Source organism: Panthera pardus, unplaced genomic scaffold (assembly GCF_024362965.1).
Source record: "Panthera pardus isolate Hobbes unplaced genomic scaffold, ASM2436296v1 HiC_scaffold_21, whole genome shotgun sequence".
Taxonomy (NCBI): Eukaryota; Metazoa; Chordata; class Mammalia; order Carnivora; family Felidae; genus Panthera; species Panthera pardus.
Genome location: NW_026526777.1, coordinates 51,027 through 71,355, shown reverse-complemented (window position 1 = coordinate 71,355; position 20,329 = coordinate 51,027). Strand labels below are relative to the sequence as shown.

The 20,329-nt window shown below is 47.4% G+C and overlaps 2 protein-coding genes across 3 annotated transcripts; both read left to right on the top strand.

The window, feature by feature from the left end:
- Nucleotides 1-6,626: 6,626 nt before the first annotated feature.
- Nucleotides 6,627-10,301, top strand: LOC109256233 (protein S100-A15A). 2 transcript variants are annotated; one of them, XM_053909503.1, is made up of 3 exons: nucleotides 6,627-6,765; nucleotides 7,805-8,026; nucleotides 9,988-10,301. In XM_053909503.1, the coding sequence occupies exons 2-3, from the start codon at nucleotides 7,877-7,879 to the stop codon at nucleotides 10,162-10,164; spliced, it is 327 nt and encodes a 108-aa protein (XP_053765478.1). In that variant the 5' UTR covers nucleotides 6,627-6,765; nucleotides 7,805-7,876; the 3' UTR covers nucleotides 10,165-10,301. The 2 variants fall into 2 exon arrangements, with proteins under 2 accessions (XP_053765478.1, XP_019286813.1); XM_019431268.2 differs by having other exon boundaries at nucleotides 6,628-6,765; nucleotides 7,823-8,026.
- Nucleotides 10,302-16,722: 6,421 nt separating this feature from the next.
- S100A8 (S100 calcium binding protein A8) lies at nucleotides 16,723-17,769 on the top strand. The gene is made up of 3 exons (XM_019431219.2): nucleotides 16,723-16,850; nucleotides 17,263-17,425; nucleotides 17,572-17,769. The coding sequence occupies exons 1-3, from the start codon at nucleotides 16,756-16,758 to the stop codon at nucleotides 17,698-17,700; spliced, it is 387 nt and encodes a 128-aa protein (XP_019286764.1). The 5' UTR covers nucleotides 16,723-16,755; the 3' UTR covers nucleotides 17,701-17,769.
- The last annotated feature ends 2,560 nt before the right edge of the window (nucleotides 17,770-20,329 follow it).

Genomic DNA, 20,329 nt, shown 5'->3' with positions numbered 1-20,329 from the left:
TGCCTCCACTGGCCGGTGCTATTTTGGTCACTGAAGTTGGTTAGTGTTGATGGTCCAAGGGTGGGGGTGGAAATGGTATCACCCTTCTCTCTCATCCCTGGAGCAGGGAACTGACGCCTGCCACTCCTCAGGAAGCCCTCAGAGAAGAGCAAACAATCACCCCTCCTGTGTCCCCAGCTTCTGTCACATTCCTGCCTTCACCCTGCCTGCATCTGAGCCATCCACCTGCCAGGCAGCACAGCACTCCTGTGTTTTATCTTAGGCTCATGACTGGGTTTCAAAACTCCAAATCCTAGAAATCCATGTGGCATGAGCCTGCGTTGATCCTCTGTGGAAGGTGTCCCTGTGCTGTGACTGGTGCTTGTCCCAGAAAACAGTAGTGGAACCATGCAGTGGGTTGGAATTTATGGTGAAGTGCAGCAAAACGCTGGCACTAAGGCTCATCACCCTTAGCTGGTGTCCCCATTCCTATGTTAATGAATGGGGCAGTTCAGTGGTGCCAAACAGGTCTTTTGTCCCTAGAGAGGCCATGACAACTCTCCCAAATGTACTCCAAGAAGGAAAACTCTTTCTCCCTGTGTGACCCAGAGGATCCTTAGAACTTGCTGCCCACCCCCTGAATCTTCGCTCTCCTTCCCCACCAGAGCACCGCTAAGCCCACCAGGGGTGACCCTGGCCATGGCGAACCTCTAAAACTTCAGACTTTGTGCTCTCTTGCTTCTACAATTGTGCAGTTTAGCTAAAAGATTCAGCTCCTCGCTCTTTCCCAGTCAATGGTTTTGGGGAAGAGTTTTCCTTATGCAATCTCCTGCACATGTTTTCACTGTCTGTATTTCTTTCTCTCTCCATGATCAGGGCTCCCTCTCCTCTGAAGCACCCACAGCTCTTCTGTCCCCCAAATCAACTCTCTGCAGCTCCTACCTTACATGATGTGTCATTTTTTTTTTAACTTTAGCTGTGTGCAGTTTGTTTTCTCAGACTTCAGATACATTTCTTGGGTGCTCAGAATGATTTGTCATTTATCTAGCTGTGTTCAAGGGATGAGGCAAATGTAGTGTCTCCCTATTCCTCCACCATTTTAACCTCCTATTTCTAATTTTTTGAGGAACCTCCATACTTTTTTCCCTAATGCGTGTACCAATTTACATTCCCACCAACAGTATACAAGGATTCACTTTTCTCCACATCCTTGCTAACATTTGCTATTTATTGTCTTTCTGAATATACTCATTGTAACAAGTATGAAATTGTATATCATTTTGTCTTTTAATTTTTTTAAAAAAAGTTTATTTAGGGGCGCCTGGGTGGCTCAGTCAGTTAAGTGGCTGACTTCGGCTCAGGTCATGATCTTGCGGTCCGTGAGTTCGAGCCCCGCGTCGGGCTCTGTGCTGGTAGCTTGGAGCCTGGAGCCTGCTCCTGTTTCTGTGTCTCCCTCTCTCTCTCTGCCCCTTCCCCATTCGCACTCTGTCTCTGTCTACCTTTCAAAAATGTATAAATGTTAAAAAAAAGTTAAAAAAAAAGTTTATTTATTTTGAGAGAGTGCAGAAGGGGCAGAGAGAGGGAGAGAGAGAGAATCTCGAGCAGGCTCTGCACTGTCAGTTCAGAGCCTGATGCGGGGCTTGAACTCATGAACCGTGAGATCACGACCTGAGCTGAAATCGAGTCAGACGCTCAACCAACTGAGCCACCCAGGCTCCCTATCATTGTGGTTTTGATTTACATTTCCCTGATGATTAGTGAAGCTGAACACTTTTTCATATATCTGTTGGTTATTTGTATGTCTTCCTTTGAGAAATGTCTATTCAGATTCTTTGCCCATTAAAAATATTTTTTGTTATTGAGTTGTATGACTTCCTTATATATTCTGGATATCAAATATATAGTTTGCAAATATTTTCTCCCATTCTGTTGGTTGCCTTTTAACTTGTTGATTGCTTTCTTTGCTGTGCAGAGCTTTTAATTTAATGTAATCTCATTTGTCTATTTTTGTTTTTGTTGGCTGTGCTTTTGGTCTCCACATCCAAAAAATTATTGCCCAGACCAATGTCAAGAAACTTTTCTTCTATGTTTTTCTTTAGTAGTTTTATGGTTTCAGGTCTTCTATTCAAGTCTTTACTCCATTTTGAGTTGATTTTTGTGTATGGTATGAGACCAGGGGCCACCTTCATTCTTCTGCATCCAGTTTTCCCAGCACCATTTCTTGAAGAGACTATCCTTTACTTATTTCAGCACTCTTAGCAAAGATCAATTGATCTTATATGTGTGGATTTATTCCGGGTTCTCTATTCTGTTCTACTGGTCTATATTTTTGTTTTATGTCAATACCATACTGTTTTGATTACCATAGTTTTGTAATGAATTGTGAAATCAGCAAGTGTGATGCCCCTAGCTTTGTTTTTTTTGCCCAAGATTTCTTTGGCTATTCAGTCTTTTGTAGTTCCATATGAATTTTAGGATTATTTTCTATTTCTGTAAAAAATGCCATAGGGATTTTGATAAGGATTTCATTGAATTTATGGATAACTGCAGATAGTATGGACACTTTAACATTAATTATCCCAACATATGGACATAGGATGTCTTTCCACTTATCTGTGTCCTTTTAAATTTGCTTCATCAATATTTTCATAATTTTCAACTCTTTGAGTAAGTTATTTCCTAAGCATTTTATTCTTTTTCTTGCTATTGTAAATGAGATTGTTTTCTTAATTTCTCTTTTGGATAGTTTGTTGTTGTGTACATAACACATTGATTTTTGTATGTTTATTCTGTATTCTGCAACCTTATTGAATTTATTATTTATAACAGGTTTATTGTTGTTTAGTTTTTAGAGTTTTCTATGTATGATCATGTCATCTGCAAACAGAGATAATTTTCTTTCTTTCTTTCTTTCTTTCTTTCTTTCTTTCTTTCTTTCTTTTTTTGTCTAGTTTCTTTACTAGGACTTCCAGCACCAGCAAGAGTATGTGTCTTTGTCTTGTGCTATATCCTGGAGGGAAATCTCAGTTTTTCTCCCCCACTGATGATGAAGTTAACTGTAAGCTTTTCATATATGGTGTTAAGATCCTTTTGCACCTGTTTTGTTGAGCTTTAATCATGAAGTGGTGCTGAACTTTGTCAGTTTCCTTTTCTGCATCTATCCAGATAATTATGCATTTTTTCTTTCATTTTGTTAACGTGTTATAACACCTTGATTGATTTGCGTATGTTGAACTATCCTCACATCCTTGGGATAAATCCCACTTAGTCATGGTGCATGATCCTTTTAATGTGCTGTTGAATTCAGTTTGCTAGGATTTTATTAAGGATTTTTACATGTATGTTCATTAAGAATATTTGCCTATAGTTTTTCTTTAGTGTCTTTGCCTAGTTTTGGTATCAGGTGATGTTGGCTTCATTAAATGAGTTTGGAAGTGTTCCTTCCTCTTCTATTTTTTTTGAAAGAGTTTAAGAAGCATTGGTATGAATTTGAATGTTTGGTATAATTCACTCATGAAGCCATAGGTCCTGGGTTTTTCTTCTTTGTTTTCCTAGTCAAAATAGGGAGCTCATCACTAAATTTGCAAAAAATGCTTAAGACAGTTCTTCAAATTGAAATGAAAACTCACTAAACAGAAATATGATAGCATTGGAAAGCATAAATCTCACAGGTAAAGGTAAATATATGGACAGATATAGGTTAATGTAATACTGTGAAAGTGTCTAGTGACTTTTATATTAGGGTGGGGAAGGTTGTTGGGGTACTCCTGTTCTCCTTCCCTCCCCCCCACAACAGAAGGAAGTCATGGGTCTCCATATGGGTGTACTTGGTGCAGGAGTGACACCTGTGTCTAGGCATGGGTGTGGGGAGGCAGCTACGGAGCTGGGAACTTGGGGCTTGTATTTGGGAGGTGAGTGGCAGCTCTGGTCTGTAGGAGGTGGGGTACAGTGCAGAGCAGCAACTCTGGCAGGGGAAGGGAGTATAAATTCATTTCTGTCCCCCTTCTCCCCAGCACCTAACACACATGGCAAAATTCTGAAGAAATATCATTATTAAGGAAGAGTTGATTGAAATGTATAAATCTAAAGTAATTTAAACGTCTACTAATAATGGATTAAAAAAACGAATTTTGATACATGCAAACAAATGATCACTATATACTCATTAAAAATCAGTCCAGTATTGATTAAGTGGGTGAGAAGATGCCCTCAGTCTAGCATTGAGTGAAAAGACTAGTTATAGCACAGTTGTGGAAGGAGGTCATCACTGTGCATTGGGATGGTCTGGGGAGTCATTGTGTCCCAGCTTGAGTGAAAGGCAAGGTGAAGAGGGGTGCAATATGACCCCTCCCTCCAAACAAGCTATGGGTTAAAAATGGAATCCCTTTTGATACAGGTATGCTGTTTCAAAGGGACATATGCACCCCAATGTTTATAGCAGCACTATCAACAATAACCAAAGTATGGAAAGAGCCCAAATGTCTACTGATGCATGAATGGATAAAGAAGATGTGGTATATATACACAATGGAGTATTACTTGGCAATCAAAAAGAATGAAATCTTGCCATTTGCAACTATATAGATGGAACTAGAGGATATTATGCTAAGCAAAATTAGTCAGTCAGAGAAAGACAAATATCATATGACTTCACTCATATGAGGACTTTAAGAAACAAAACAGATGAACATAAGTGAAGGGAAACAAAAATAATATAAAAACAGGGAGGGGGACAAAACAGAAGAGACTCATAAATATGGAGAACAAACTGAGGGTTGATGGAGGGGTTGTGGGAGGGCGGATGGGCTAAATGGGTAAGGAGCATTAAGGAATCTACTCCTGAAATCATTGTTGCACTATATGCTAACTAACTTGGATGTAAATTTAAAAAAGAAATTAAATTAAAAAAACGATAAAAATGGAATCCTTTTTGAGTGACAAATCATTATCCAGTGAATGTCCAAGGATATATTGGCATGCCAAATTTGTTAGTTAGGTGGTTTCAAGGTTTTTATTTTTATTTTGTTTCTTGGTTGCAGATAATGCAGTGGTAAACCTTTTACTATCTATTGCTTTTTAATATCTGTTTAATTACTTTCTTGGGATAAATTCTCAGGACAGTGATGGCTAAAATATATATTTTTAACATTTATTCATTTTTGAGAGTGAGAGAGACAGAGCATGAGTAGGAGAGGGGCAGAGAGAGAGGGAGACACGGAATCTGAAACAGGCTCCAGGCTCTGAGCTGTCAGAACAGGGCCCAGCGCGGGGCTTGAACTCACAGACTGCAAGATCATGACCTGAGCTGAAGTTGGACGCTCAACCGACTAAGCCACCCAGGCACCCCAGTGATGGCTAAAATAAAAGTATTCAATAAAAGCTCTATGATTCTAGGTTGACATTTCCATATCATTTTACATTTTAGAAATTTGAGCCCTGTTTTTACTTTGGAAACATGAAAGTGTTTTGGTGAACCACTATTTACTGGAGAAATCACTATGTTGTATAGATGAAGTCTCACCCTGCAATCTGAAAAAGATTTTGGCTTACATCTTTCCCTATCCTCTCTCAAACCTTCTGTGATGTGGGGCTTAATCTCTGGTTCAATCGCCTGTCCTTTGGCCCCCCTTTCTGGGAGGTGTATTCACACCCGCGGGGCTGAGATGGGCTGAAAGAAGGTGTGCCCTGGGCCAAGGGAATTCACCTGTCCCTCAAGGGCCCAGGTGGCACTTATATGGAGCCCCCTTAGGGTAAGTTTACTTCCACATTGTGGTTATTTCTTACAATAAAACTGTTCCTACCATTTCTTTCTCACTTCCCACCCATCACCCAATCACTGAAAATCCTCTCAGCTTCTTTCTGTGCACAGGATGCAGTGCAGGCCTGGTTTGGCACACAGGCCCCTTTGTGTTGCCTCTGTCTTGCCTCTCCAGCCTTGTTTTGTCCCTGTGCTCATTATCTGCCCTGTGGACTCTGAGCAGCCTCTGAGCAGCCTCCAGCCTCTCTCTTTCACACCCCTAAGCCTTTGTTTTTGCTGTTTCCTCTGTCCCAGAGACTGCTTCTCCATGCAATTGAATCTTTTCTTCAAGTCCCAATTCAAAATCAGCTCTGTATTGAATCTTCCTCAACTCTTCTCCAGGCAGAAAGTGTCTCTTCCTGGGGGCACCATTCATGCCACCAGGCCTGTATTGTTCACAGTGGATCATGCCAGTGTGAGACTCTGTCCCCTCCACTCACCCCCACCCTGTGGCTTGGCCCCATGTCATACTCACATTACCTAACAAGGTCCAGGCACACTGTGGCCACTCAAGAAATATTTGTTGGATGAATTAATATGCTTAATGACTGTGGAGTCCGGTGACTCAGTAATTGAGGGAGGACACCTGAGGAAGATGTATTTAAGTTGTGGTTTGACCCCACCCAAGCCCAGGAGCCAGAAGGATGGGCTCTGAGGTATGGACATTGTGACTTGTGATTCTGAGATGCTTCAGATCAGGCTCTGAAGGAAGGTGTGTCCCTGAAACTGGTTGACTTAATTGTAGGAAGCAAGTGTCATGTGATATCATCTCAGGAATGCAATTAAGGCTCAGTCGTGCTGTTGAAGAACCTGTGAAGAGTCATGACACTGGCTGCCATAATTAGAAGCACCAAGGATGGGCAGAATATAGGACTTGGTGGTTGGGCCCCTGTTCACACAAATGCATCCTGCCTGAGCGCTGGGGAATCTCTGGGATAAACCAGAGACCAGCACTGTGGATTCAGAGCAACCCTGTCCCAACTGCACAGGTCAGCACTTCTCCCAAGAGAGTAGTGGAGGTGGGGTGGATGGTTCTGGGTCTGTGCAGGTCCGAGAAAGCAGAAATGGATGGCTTACCTGTTTTGGAGAATGTGTACAGTTGATGGATATCCCAACAGGGTAATTGTGGTCCCCCAATTGGTTTGAATCTTGTTCCAGGTGGATCAGTTGTGTGATTTTGGGAAATTTACTTAACATCTCTGGATTTCACTTCTTCCTCAGGAAAATGGGGGAAATGATGCCTGCTTCATTAGGATTACATGGATACTCTGTATAAAAGGCTCTATCTAGTGTTTGGCTGGCTTCATAAGAGTCAGAACCAGCAGTTGTTGATTCTTACCTGCACAGAATCTGGAGGGGACCACTGAGCTGATGGGATAACCTGCCTCCTGAAAACAGGGGTCTCATCTTTGTAGGATGTGTGGAGGGGGAGATTGTGGGTACCTCATCTGTGTGTAAAGCACCGGGGTCGGTGCTGTGGGGTGACAAGGGGTGGCTGTGGGTGCCCTTGCTTGCCCCATTGCTGGCCAACCCAACTCAGGGCAGAAGAGACCATGTGGATGACTAGTAGACCCCTTTAGAGGGTCATGCAGCAAGGCGGTGGTCAGAACAAAGGTGGGCATCCTTGTGTTGTCTCTACATTCAACCGAGAAAGGAAAACAATAATACCTGAGCAGGGCTGGGCGTTCTGGGTGGTATAATTTTAATATTTCATTTGTGCTATGAAGTAGTCTAGTACTGTCTTGCACCAAAGAGTCTAGATTCTTTTCACTTTTGATTTTGGGTGACTCCTAAGTTGAGAGTAGGGTCTAGGGGCAGAGAACACGCTCCTGTCTTCAGGAAGCCCACTGTCTCAAGGAAAGGACAGACCCCTGTCCTGAGTGCTCACAGCACAACTTCCTTTGAGGCAGGAACTCTGAGCCACATTTGCAAAAGGGATCAGCTGGAGTGAAAGGAGGTGGACAGAATGAGAGGGCAGAAGATTCTTGGAGGAAGTGCCTGTCTGTCATGGGGCCGCTCTCTCCTCAGCTTCTCCACTGTCCCCAGGGCCTCCAGCACTACATCTCCAGTTCTCCCTGTCCTGGCCACGGCCCAGCCACCATGACAGGCACACCAGTGGAGGAATCCCTCTTCCAAATCATCCACTGCTACCACCAGTATGCAGCCCGGGAGGGAGACGTGGAGACCCTGTCCCTGGAGGAGTTGAAGGCTCTGCTTATGGACAATGTACCCCGCTTCATGGAGAGCCTGGTGTGTGGGGTCTGGGGTCAGGTGGGGATGAAGTATAGGGTTGGTTGTGGGGTTGGAAGCGAGTAGTGAGGGTGTAGATACATGGAGTTACCTCCCAAGAGAATTCCTACTTAGGGGAGGAGGAGGAGGGAGTTGGGAGGGCAGGATCTGCCAGCTTTATTTCCCTTCCCTCCCTCTCCTGAAACTTCCTGCCTGGCCCCACTTCAGCCCTAATCCCTGAGACTTAGTCCCAACCCAACCTGTTTATTCCTCTGCTCATCCTGTTTCCTGAGAGAATAGGTGCTGATCTTTCCTCTGCCTGAAGCCCCATTCAGTCAGAGATCCTGCCCCGAACCTGCCCTTTTAGCCTCAGCCCCTTCTGGGTACTGGCACAAACCTCCCCTGTCCCTGTGCTTGGGGGAGGACAGTTTGGGCAGAAGCCAGGTGGGGGTAGGGAATGTAATCTCCCCTTCCAGCTGCTGTCTGAAGGGCTAACAGAGGCTCTCGGACCAGCCTGGGGCTCAGAAACCCTCTCAGGCCTGCTCGTCTTCTCCATTATCAGAGTCTGTGATTACCAAGTGTCTTGGGGGCTGCAAGGCTGGCAGGAGTGTCTGTGGGGTAATGTCCTCTGCCCTCAGCGCCATGCCTGGAGGGGTCTCTGGACTGTCACCTCCAGTGGACTTCAGGTCCATGCCCTGAAGGGCACTACATTCCAAAAGCAACGGTCCTTTGTTCACTGCGCGTCTCCCCCTTACCTACCTTTGGGAAACATCAGAGGAGAGTCCTGCCCTCAGTTTACTGGAGTGTAGCTGTGAGGGTCACAGAGGGGACTAGGGTGACTTTCTTTCCAGGGCCAACTGTCTGTAGCCCATGGGGCTGGGTCCGATGCTCACAGCACCCCCGCCCCTGCCCCGCCCCAGGTTAAGGGCCCCCAGGGACAGACATTAGACCAGGGGGGCTGAGGTGAAGGAAGCCAGGGAAAGCCTGCCCTAGCAGGAAGCCTTCAGTTTTGGGATCAACCAATTTTGTGGAGATAAGATTAGGTGAATTAGATGGTGGTGGGCGGCAGGGGAAACAGAGGGTATGGAGCTCCCCATGGAGATGAGGGCCACCCTCCGGGCCCCCAGCTGCTGACAGATGCAACAGGTTTCTTCCCTGTAGGCTTTCCAAGGACTCCACTCTGAGTCTCCACACCCACCAGCCAAACCCTGCTGGAACATGCTCCACAGGCCCTGCCCAGGACTCTGTTCTCGTCCCTGTCTTCTCACCGCACTGCACACTGACCCTGGCCTTCTTTCTCGCTGCCCCTTCAACCCCACGTGCATATGTTCCTCCCCTATTCTGTCTCCAATCTTCATCCCTCAGGGCCACCTGCTCTGGGACATGCTGGACACCTCAGGGCCCATGATGTTCTTTCCCCTTATTCTGCACTTTCTGCAGGGGACACAGGCTAAGTGTCATAAATAAGTCCTAAGTCCTAAGCAGACGCCACAGCATGCACACATCTGATCCCACCCCCTGGTGGCCCTGCGATAGTGCTGGAGGTGCAGACACGAGGGGCAGGAGGAGGAGCTGCCTGGAGGAGCTCCCAGTGTGAAGCAGGGGCACAGCCTTCCATCCCAAAGCTCCTGGACTGGTGGCCTCTGCAGGGAGGCTGCCAGGGCAGCTGGGCAGACAAGTCAGGAGGTGCCAGGCCGCTCAGCTTTGCCCAGCAGCCAGGCGGTCAGCCAGCCAGTGGTGCCCAGGCTGCACTGTCAACCCACACAGCCCTGGGGCCAGCTAGCTGAGGTGCCCGCCATGTCTCCGCCTCTTAGCCTGACTCCATAGCATAGGGTGCCCTGGCCTCTGCCCGAGTGATGGGCTGTTTGCTACAAGCCTCTTGTGGCTCGGCCATGCCATGGTGCCACGCAGGCAGTGGAGGCACGGCCCTTTGCTGTGGGCCATGTGCCTGGGTTGATGGGTGACCCTCTGCCCCTCCTCAGGGCCGGAAGGAGCCCTACTACATCTCAGAGTTGTTCCGGGCTGCAGACAAGAACAAGGACAACCAGATCTGCTTTGATGAGTTCCTCTTCGTCCTGGGCCGTCTGGTGAGGGACTACCACCTGCACTACCACCGGCAGCAGTGTGCCCACTACTGCGCCCAGCACAGCCTCTACTAGCAGATGTGTGGCCACCTCCACTGCAGGGGCCTGTCCGGGAGCGGATGGAGAGCTCTGCCCAGTGAGTCTGTGTGTACCCACATGTGTGTGCAACCAACAGCTGTGAGGGAAGAGAATAAAGCAACCCCATAAATGTGTCCTGGAATTCTTTAGTTCATGGATTTGGGCATCTGCTGTGCGTCCTACATCGGGGACCATCCATTTAGGGTGAGAGATACAGCCCCAGTCTCCAGGAGCCCCTGTCTGAGGGGGGAGGCATGGCCCTAGTCCCCTGGAGCCCCTGTCTGTGTGGGGAGACATGGCCCTGACCTCCAGGAGCCCCTGTCTGAGGGGGGAGGCATGGCCCGACCTCCAGGAGCCGTTGTCTGAGAGGGGAGGCATGGCCCTGACCTTCAGGAGCCCCTGTCTGAAGGGGAAGGCACAGCCCAGCCTCCAGGAGCCCCTGTCTGAGCGGGGAGACACGGCCCGGCCTCCAGGACTCCTTGTCTGAGGGGGAGGTCCGGCCTGACCTCCTGGAGCCCCTGTCTGAGGGGGGAGGCATGGCCCCAGTCCCCTGGAGCCCCTGTCTGAGTGGGGAGGCATGGCCCTGACCTCCAGGAGCTCCTGTCTGAGTGGGGGAGGCATGGCCCCAGTCTCCTGGAGCCCCTGTCTGAGGGAGCAGGCAGGGCGCTAGTTCCCTGGAGCCCCTGTCTGAGCGGGGAGGCCCAGCCCGGCCTCCAGGAGTCCCTGTCTGAGGGGGGGCATCCATTCTCTTGGGGAGCTGCCTCTCTGGCAAGGAAGCCAGGCCTCACTGGTGATGTTTTGACCACTCATTCTCTGCATGTACATGATGGGACAGGGAGCAGGGGGGCCGACGCACACTGGACAAGGACCCACCTCGAGGGCCTAGAGGAGAGCCCCCAGGAATGAGTGTTTAAAAGTGGAGTGGCTTGGGCCTGAGAAGGGAGGATGATGCAGGTAATTGACGTCAAGGCCAGTCAGCGAGGAAAGATTGTGAGGTGGGTTTTGCACACACTGAGTCAGAGACTGGGACAAGGGCAAAGGGCAACACTCCAATCTGTTATGGTGAAGAGTGAAAAGTGGAACCTGGGCTCCCATCAATCAGGAAAGACTTCCTGGAGAAGAGAAGGGTTGGGTCTGGTTTTACTAATAAAGGCTGATGCGGGCGTTACTCTACTTGGGGCTATTGTGACTCACCATCCAAGTCCTCTGTGGTCTCTCACCCCTCCCAGCAGGGATCTGCCCCCCACCCCTTGTCTCTGTGTTTATTTTTCTCTCTCTCCCTGGGAGCCCAGGAATCTGATGAAGAGCATCTCCTTTATGCAGAGTCTTCTCTGCCTTTAGGCCTTGCTGGGGCCCATCTTGGTGGGCTTCTTCTCAGAGGATGGTCTGCAAATCCATGTCCTGAGTGTATTGTGATGAAAAAGATGTGTTTTCAACAAACGATGGCGGGGGTGGGGGGGAGAGGGGGCCAGCATTTACCGGACTTGGTTTGGTTCTCTCCAGCAGCTGGGTCTGTGTGCCACAAGGGGGCAGTGCCCTATGGGCTGAGCTGGGGCCTTCGTTTTTGACCAATCAAGCTCTGAAGCAGGGTGTTGTTCCCAATGTGCCCTGGGCCTTGCCGGCACTGACAACACTTTGCCCCAGCTGTCTCCCTCTGGACCTTCCTGGGGACTCCATGGGGCCTGCACTGCCCAGTGCAGGTGAGTGTCCTGCTGCACCTTGGGAGTGTTTTACCTTCTGTGTCCTCTGCCAGTGAGTGGATGCATGTGTTGGAGGAGGAATGCAGGAACGGGGCCTGTGGATGGACTCTGATGCCTGCGTCTGTGCTGCCTCCTGTGGGCCTCTTAGTCATGACCAGAGGCATGGATGACCAGGCTACCAACCTCCTCCAGGCCCAGGGGATGATTCTTCCTGCCTGTCTCTTCTGAGACTGCTGAGTTCCACAGATCTTTGGGTGCTAAGGGGCAGCTCAGCCTAGACCTCCTGCCCTTTCCTGGGGTGTGGAGAGGTGTTTCTGCACTGGCTCTGCTGGTGTGGCTTCATTTCCTCAGCCTTGGGCCCAGGCCTGGTTGGACTCTTGGGACACATACCTAGGACCTAGTTCTTTCCTGTAAGTAGGAGCAGGTTCCGCTCCCCTGGGTTGCCCCACATCTGTCGGTCTGATTATAGGCCCTGCCTTTTCCCCTGATGTGCTTACCCAATTCTTGACACCCCTCCTGCCAGGTCACTCAGCCTGGTTCCTGTTCCCCCTGAAGCTCCTTAGGCTGTCTATCCGGGGGCTGGGGAGCATCTCAAGGGCAGTTTCATGGCCTGACTGGTGCAAGCTCCCCGGACAAGCACACGATGCCAGAAGGGGGTCATGGCTCACGTCTGCCTTGGGTCTCCCCCACTGGACCTGGGGCCTGGTTTTCCTAATTCCTGGATGAAGAAAGCTGTCTCCACTGGGACTGGCTTCAAGGGAGGCATCTCTTCAGGGCTCAGGGGCCTGGGATGACATCATCAGCCTCACCCTCACCTCCACTGGGAGAGGTCAGTGTGAGCTCCATTCCAGGCTTGTGAATGGATCCTAAGAAGAGTCTCAGAAAAGCCACTTTTTTTTGGTTCTAATGTGTGCTTTTTGGCACATAAGCAGAACACATGTCCATAGGAAGAAACTTGAGTAACTCCCTGTGCCTCAGTTTCCTCATCTGTCACATAGGGATAATTGTACCTGTAATGTCCACTTTGCAGGGTTATCAAATGAGGCAGTGATACAAAAATACTTTGAAAATATATTGTGCTATTTGGGGTAAGTAAGGTGCTATTATGCCAGGCCATATAGGAGAGGCTTGGTGAACAACAGGTATAGATAAGTGCTTGATCATTGATTGAAAAGTTGTCATTATATGTGTCAGAAACAGCTCTATTTTTCTGTCACAAGGTTGACTAACCTCTTGCCAAGGAAGTTAGATTGCATTTGGTTGATGTATTTATATTCTGCCATGTTATAAAAGTGATCTAAGCTGGTGGGATGTGATAAAGGGAATTTCAGCATCATATAAGGGATAGATCAAAGTTCAATTGTGCATTCGCTTATCACCTCAATAAGTATTAGTTGAGCACCTAGTTTGTACCAGGCTCCAGGGATGTATGTGATTTCTGCTCAAAGGGGATCCTGGTCCCAAAGAAAAGACAGAAAAGAAACAGATGAGTCATAACACAGTGGGGAAAATGCCATGATGTATGAAGATTTGGGTAGCATGGAGGAGAGAAGAATTAACTCAGTGTTGGTAGGGGTGTGGGGAGGAGGGTCAGAGATAGATGCAGAGCACACAGTGCCTGGCTGGATCAGGAAGAAAAAGAAGGACTTGACTGGCAAAGAGCATTCCAGGCAGAGGCAGGAAGTGCATGATGTCACATCATGTCACCCAAGTAATCCGATGCACTGAATGTTGTATCTCTCAGTGGGCCTCAGGTCCTCATCTGTAGAATGGGGATTATGACAGTACAAACTTCATAGTTTATAGTGAGAAATGGATTGATGTAGGTAAAGCACGTACAACAGTTCCTGGCACGTGGTAACAGCCCAATAAATGTTTTTTTTTTTTTTTTTTTTTTTGCTATTATTTGTTCTTATTATTGATTGCTTGCTGTTAGTATGTATTCCAGTCCCTGTGCTGGGTCCTATGGAGGCAGAGATGGATGGTCCATTCTGGGTCCTTGAGGGCTCACAGCCCAGCTGAGGAGTCAGGCACTCGTGAGAGCAGTCGTCCCAGTGTGTACCCACCCAGTGCTAGCTCTGCAGTGCGCTAAGTACGTCACACATCCTTTGTGTAAACTGTTTATTAAAATATAATATATATTAACAAAGTCCACAGGGGCGCCTGGGTGGCTCAGCCCATGAACGTTCGACTCTTGATTTCGGCTCAGGTCATGATCTCACGGTTTGGGAGTTTGAGCCTGGCGTTGGGCTCTGTGCTAACAGCACAGAGCGTGCATGGGATTCTCTCTCTCCCTCTCTCTCTCTGCCCCTCCCCTGCTCCTGCTTTCTTTCTCTCTATCTCTCAAAATAAATAAATAAACTTTAAAAAGTCTGCAAATCATAAATATTTTTCATTTGTTATTAGTCCTCACAACACTATAAGGTAGATTTCATTAATTTTTTAGGAGGAAGCATTTAAACATTTTTAAGTTTTTAATTGTGGCTATATATATATATAAAATTTACCATCTACGTGTATTGTTCAGTTGTGTTAAATATGTGCTCATTGTTGTGCAACCAATCTTCAGAACTCTGTCTTTCTTAAAAGTTTATTTATTTATTTATTTATTTGAGAGTGAGAGAGAGAACCAGCACGAGAGAGGAAGAGAGAGATGGAGAGAGAATCCCAAGCAGGTTCCACACTGTCAGCACGGAGCCCAATGTGGGGCTTGAACCCACAAACTGTGAGAACATGACCTGAACTGAAATCAGGAGTTGAACGCTTAACTGACTGAGACACCCAGGTGCCCCGGACTCTTTTTATATTGCAGCTGAAACCCTAACCCAATAAACGCTAACTCTTCATTATTCCTCCCTGAGGCCCTGGCAGCCACCATTCCGTTTTCTGTCTCTATGAATTTGACTACTCTAGAGACCTCATATAGGTGGAATCAAACAGCATTTGTCTTTTTGTGTCTGGTCTATTTCATGCAGCATCATGTCTCCAAGGTTCATCCATGTTGTAGCATGTGTGAGAATTACCTTCCTTTTTAGAGGCTGATAATACTCCATTTTAAGTATATACTACATTTTATTTATTCACTCATCCTTGGATGGACACCGGCTTGTTTCTACTTTTTGGCAATTGTAAATAATGCTGCTGTGATCATGGATGTATAAATATCTATTTGAAACCCTGATTTCAATTATTTTGGGTATAGACCCAGAAGTGGAATTACTGGATCACATAGTAATTCTGTCTTTAACTTTTTGAGGAGCCATCGCACTGTTCTCCACAGCAGCTGCACTATTTTACATTCCCACCAACAGTGCACAAGGGTCTCAAATTCTCCACACCCTCACGATCACTTGGGTCTGAGGTGGTACCTCACTGTGGCTTTGTATATCTTCCTTGGAGAAATGTCTTCTAGTCCTTTGCCCATCTTTCAGTCAGGGTAATTTTGTTGTTGAATTGTAGAAGTTCTTTAGATATTTTGGATATTAACCCCTTGTCAGATAAATGATTTGCAAATATTTTCCCCCATTCCGTAGGCTGCAGGTAGACTCTATTTTTAATCTCTTCCTAATAATTGAGGTAACTAAGTCACAGAGAGTGTAATTAACCCAAAGTTACACAGCTATAAAGTTAACAATATAATGGAGCCCAAAGAGGTATGGAAACATGAAGGAGAGGGTGCTAATCTCATCTACTTCCCCCAGGAGGTGATGATGACCTGGAGAGGCACAATGTAAATATCTGTTGAATGCATGAAGGAAGCAGAGAGATTTCCCAGCAGAGTCATGTTCTTGTCAGGTCATGTTCTGGTGCATGATTCTCTGGGCCATGACATTTCTGCACTGGGAAACTCTGAGTGAACCGCCTCACCTTCCTGGCCGTCTACTTCCGTGTCTGTAGACTGGGTGGGTTGTGTGCACCACCTTCCTGATAGGCATTTTCCAAGGCTCTTTGTGCTTTGTGTTTTGTAACAAAAGAGATGTACCACAAATCTTCAGTGTTGGAAGCCAGTTAATCTGAGTGGCATCTTGTTGTGGAAGGGGGGTGTTGTTTCTCCTGAAATCCTGGGGGAATTGGCCACCTTCTCTTCTCCCCTTGGACACAAAGGTCTTCTGGCTTCTCAAAGAATCCCTTCTCCCCCACCTGACCCCCACAGAGTTGGGTTCCTCTTCAGCCCAGGCTGCTGGGGTCAGAGGCACACAATCACCCCAGAGAGGGCTGAAGGGTCCCTGCTCTGTTTATGAAGTGACTCAGTGCCTCCCACATGCAGAGGGACCCCAAGCCAGCCTCCGTGTCCCAGAGCACAGTGCACCCTCAGCTCCCAGAGCAAGAGAGCTTGGAAGGGCTGTGGGCAGCTGGAGAGAGCCTGAGAGAGCAGCGCACGTCCCACAGAGTCCAACCACGCACAAACAGCAGCAATCATAGAAACGGTCCAGCCTTCACTGCTAAAATCCAGCAGCTAAGACAAGTGTTCTTAACCTCTTAGGGGTCTTGGGCCCTTTCAAGAATCTGATGAAAGCCATGGAGAAATGTGCTTATTGATGCAAACACTCAAAATTTTGCTTTCAGCTCCAATTATATTTCAGAGATGCACAGACAGGCCACAATGCACAAGATTAGCAGCAGCAACAGCGAGGGGGACTCAGGAGTGGGCATCCTGGTTGGCCAAGCCAGAGGATACCAGGGGCCCACCAAAGGAGTCCTCACCATGGCCTCTTCTTGTTTCTCCTGCTGGGCACTAGTGCCTAGCAAGTGCCTTCCTCTTTCCACTACCCACCGCCCCCACCTCCACCTCTCATCAGAAACTTTCATTCTGTGCAGTGATTGCCCCATTTACCTGATTGGGAAACCAGAGGCTGTGGCAACCCAGGAAGGGAGCAGCTGCCTCTGCATGGCCCTGGCAGCTGGCCAAATCCTGGCTGCTATAAAAGGGAGCCGACACTCAGCCCTGCATGTCTTCTGTCAACTCTGTTTCAGGGAGACCTGGTAAGTAGGACTGCTTCGGTTGGCTCCATGCTTTGAGGCTGGGCCCCCACAGGAGAGAGGGCTGGAAGTGAAGCTGCCTTTTCTATGAGAGGGGAGAGAAATATCAGGGAGGTCTGGAGCTCGATCCAGAGCTCCTGGAGGAAGTTGGTGAGATAGGGATAGAGACGGAACAGTCCTCTGGCACTCTTGGTTGGGTGAGGGCACAGGGAGAGCTGGCATGCACTGTGTGTGGACCCTCCCCCTCCCACAGCCCTTCCTTCCCATCAGCACAGCCATCCACTGGGTTACCTAAATGGTGCAGACCAGGACAAAGCCAACAGCTGGGGGTAATGAGTGTCCCCCTAGTCTTCACTCTGCTGGAGACAGAGGCACCCTCCCCACCCTGGGATTCCCCATGTGTTCTGTGTTCCAGGTGGGGCAGATCCTTGGGCACCATGCTGACGGAACTGGAGACTGCTATAAACTCCCTCATTGACGTTTACCACAAATACTCCTTGGAGAAGGGGAATTACCATGCCCTCTACAGGGATGATTTGAAGAAGTTGTTAGAGACAGAGTGTCCTCGGTACATGAAGGTGAGGAGGGGCTGGGTGTGGTCAGGGTTCTGCCTGGCTGATGAAGCCCTAGGCACTGGTCCTCCACACCACCCTATGTAGACAGCTGTACCTCAGCTCTTGCCAAAGTCTTTACACTCTGTCCGCTTTCTCCTTCTTCTTTACAGAAAAAGGATGCAGACACCTGGTTCAAAGAGTTGGATGTCAATAGTGATGGTGCAATTAACTTTGAAGAGTTCCTCATACTGGTGATAAAGGTGGGTGTGGCAACCCATGAAGATATCCACCGAGAGTAGCAGAGCCCTGGGCCCTGGGGCTGGGCCCTGGACCTGTCCTTGCAAAATAATAAAGTAGTTGATACCTCAGGCCTCTTTTGGTGTCTTGCCTTTCTCTTGTGGGATGAGGTTCCTAGTGGGTGGAGGGAGGGCTGGAAAACCCAAAGGAACTAAACCAAACCTCTATTGTCCCCACTCCCCGTCTCTTACAAACCTTCAGTGCTTTCCACTCATCTGGTTTCCTCCCCATGTTCTCCCCAAACTATTCTCATCTCATCTAATCCCATGGTCCAGAGAAATTGGTTCTAGGACTCAAGGATTCTGAAAAGCCCATGATACTTGTAGCTGATGATTTTCTTAATTGTTCCCAAATGGGTAATATGGGAATAGAGTGATGTAGGGAAAACTCATCCTGCTTTCCAAACTAAAATTTAATATTGAGAAAAATATCTTAGATGTGACTCTTGAGAAATTAGGGAGGTAGTAGAAGTGTGTGTGTGTGTGTGTGTGAGAGAGAGAGAGAGAGAGAGAGAGAGAGAGAGACTGATTCTGTGTGTGGTGTGATGGTAGGTGGTTGTTCAGGGTCCTACATTAAGTAACACTAACAGTTCTCTTGTCCCACACTTGCAATTTCTCCTTGGAAATTTTTGAAGCTTTCCTTCTTGTTCTGCTCCCAGCCTCCCAATGTGATGAAATAATAAAGAAATGGACAAATAGGCCAATGTATTCCTAAAACTCAACTCAAAGAATAGGGTGCTGCCCTGGAGGGGGGGCGGTGAATGCTCTGCTGATCAGAGAATATCTACAATAACCTCCCAACCATCACTCTGGATTTTCCAAGGGTCTGGTAAAATGGGAAGGCCAGCAATGAATGGGTGCCTTTCACCAGAACCCAACCCCAAGCTGAATTTCCAGGCTATGCCTTGGGAAATTTTCTTCTGTGTCCACTTAGGTGATGGGGGAGTAGTGTTAGTGATGGAGAAGGGGGTAAGGTGCTGCCATGAGAATCTGTAACTCAGAGTTCTTAACTTGGTCTACTATGCATCTCTGAAATATAATTGGAGCTGAAAGCAAAATTTTGAGTGTTTGCATCAATAAGCACATTTCTCCATGGCTTTCATCAGATTCTTGAAAGGGCCCAAGACCCCTAAGAGGTTAAGAACACTTGTCTTAGCTGCTGGATTTTAGCAGTGAAGGCTGGACCGTTTCTATGATTGCTGCTGTTTGTGCGTGGTTGGACTCTGTGGGACGTGCGCTGCTCTCTCAGGCTCTCTCCAGCTGCCCACAGCCCTTCCAAGCTCTCTTGCTCTGGGAGCTGAGGGTGCACTGTGCTCTGGGACACGGAGGCTGGCTTGGGGTCCCTCTGCATGTGGGAGGCACTGAGTCACTTCATAAACAGAGCAGGGACCCTTCAGCCCTCTCTGGGGTGATTGTGTGCCTCTGACCCCAGCAGCCTGGGCTGAAGAGGAACCCAACTCTGTGGGGGTCAGGTGGGGGAGAAGGGATTCTTTGAGAAGCCAGAAGACCTTTGTGTCCAAGGGGAGAAGAGAAGGTGGCCAATTCCCCCAGGATTTCAGGAGGAACAACACCCCCCTTCCACAACAAGATGCCACTCAGATTAACTGGCTTCTAATGCTGAAGATTATTTACTGCAGATCACTGGGCTTTTTGTTTGTAGTAAACTTTAATCACATAACAACACAAATGAGTAGGAAAAGGTCAGCTTAAACTTGTATCCATCAACCAAAGCTTTAATTACTAGTCAGCTTTATTATCAGCTAACATATTGGTGAAAATGGTTGGCGGCCAGGAGAAAATTAATACTGGGGCTTAAGGAGACCTTGTGTACTGCTGGTGGGAATGCAAACTGGTGCAGCCACTATGGAAACAGTATGGAAGTTCCTCTAAAGTTAGAAATAGAGATACCATGCGATCCAGTGATTCCACTACTGAGTATTTACCCAAAGAAAACTAAAACACTAATTCAAATGCATCCTTATGTTTATTGCAGCATTATTTACAATAGCCACAGTATGGAAGCAGCTCAAGTGTCCATCAATAGATGAATGGATAAAGGCGATGTGGCATACACACACACACACACACACACACACAATGGAGTATTATTCAGCCATGAAAAAGAATGAGATTGTGCCATTTGCAGCAATATGGATGGATCTAGAGGGTATAATAAGTGAAATAAGTCAGACACAGAAATATATCATATGATTTCATTTATATGTGGATTCCAAAAAGCAAAACAAATGAATACACAAGAAAAAGAAAGAAACAGACCCATAAATACAGAGAACAAACTTGTGGTTGCCAGATGGGGATGGGCACAATAGGTGAAGGGGAGGGGACATTCAGGCTGCTAGTTATGGAATGAATAAGTAATGGTAATAAAAGCATGGGGGAATACAGTCCATAGTATTATAGTAACATTGTATGGTGACAGATGGTGGCTACAGTTGTGAGCACAGCACAAATACAGAGATGTTGAATCACTACGTTGTACACCTGACACTAAAGTGACATTGTGTGTCAACTATACTTCAATGAAAAATTGATTACAAATAATAAAAGATTGGAATCCGAATGGGATGAAGGGATATATCATTGCACACTAAGATGGGTTTCTGCTGGGTAA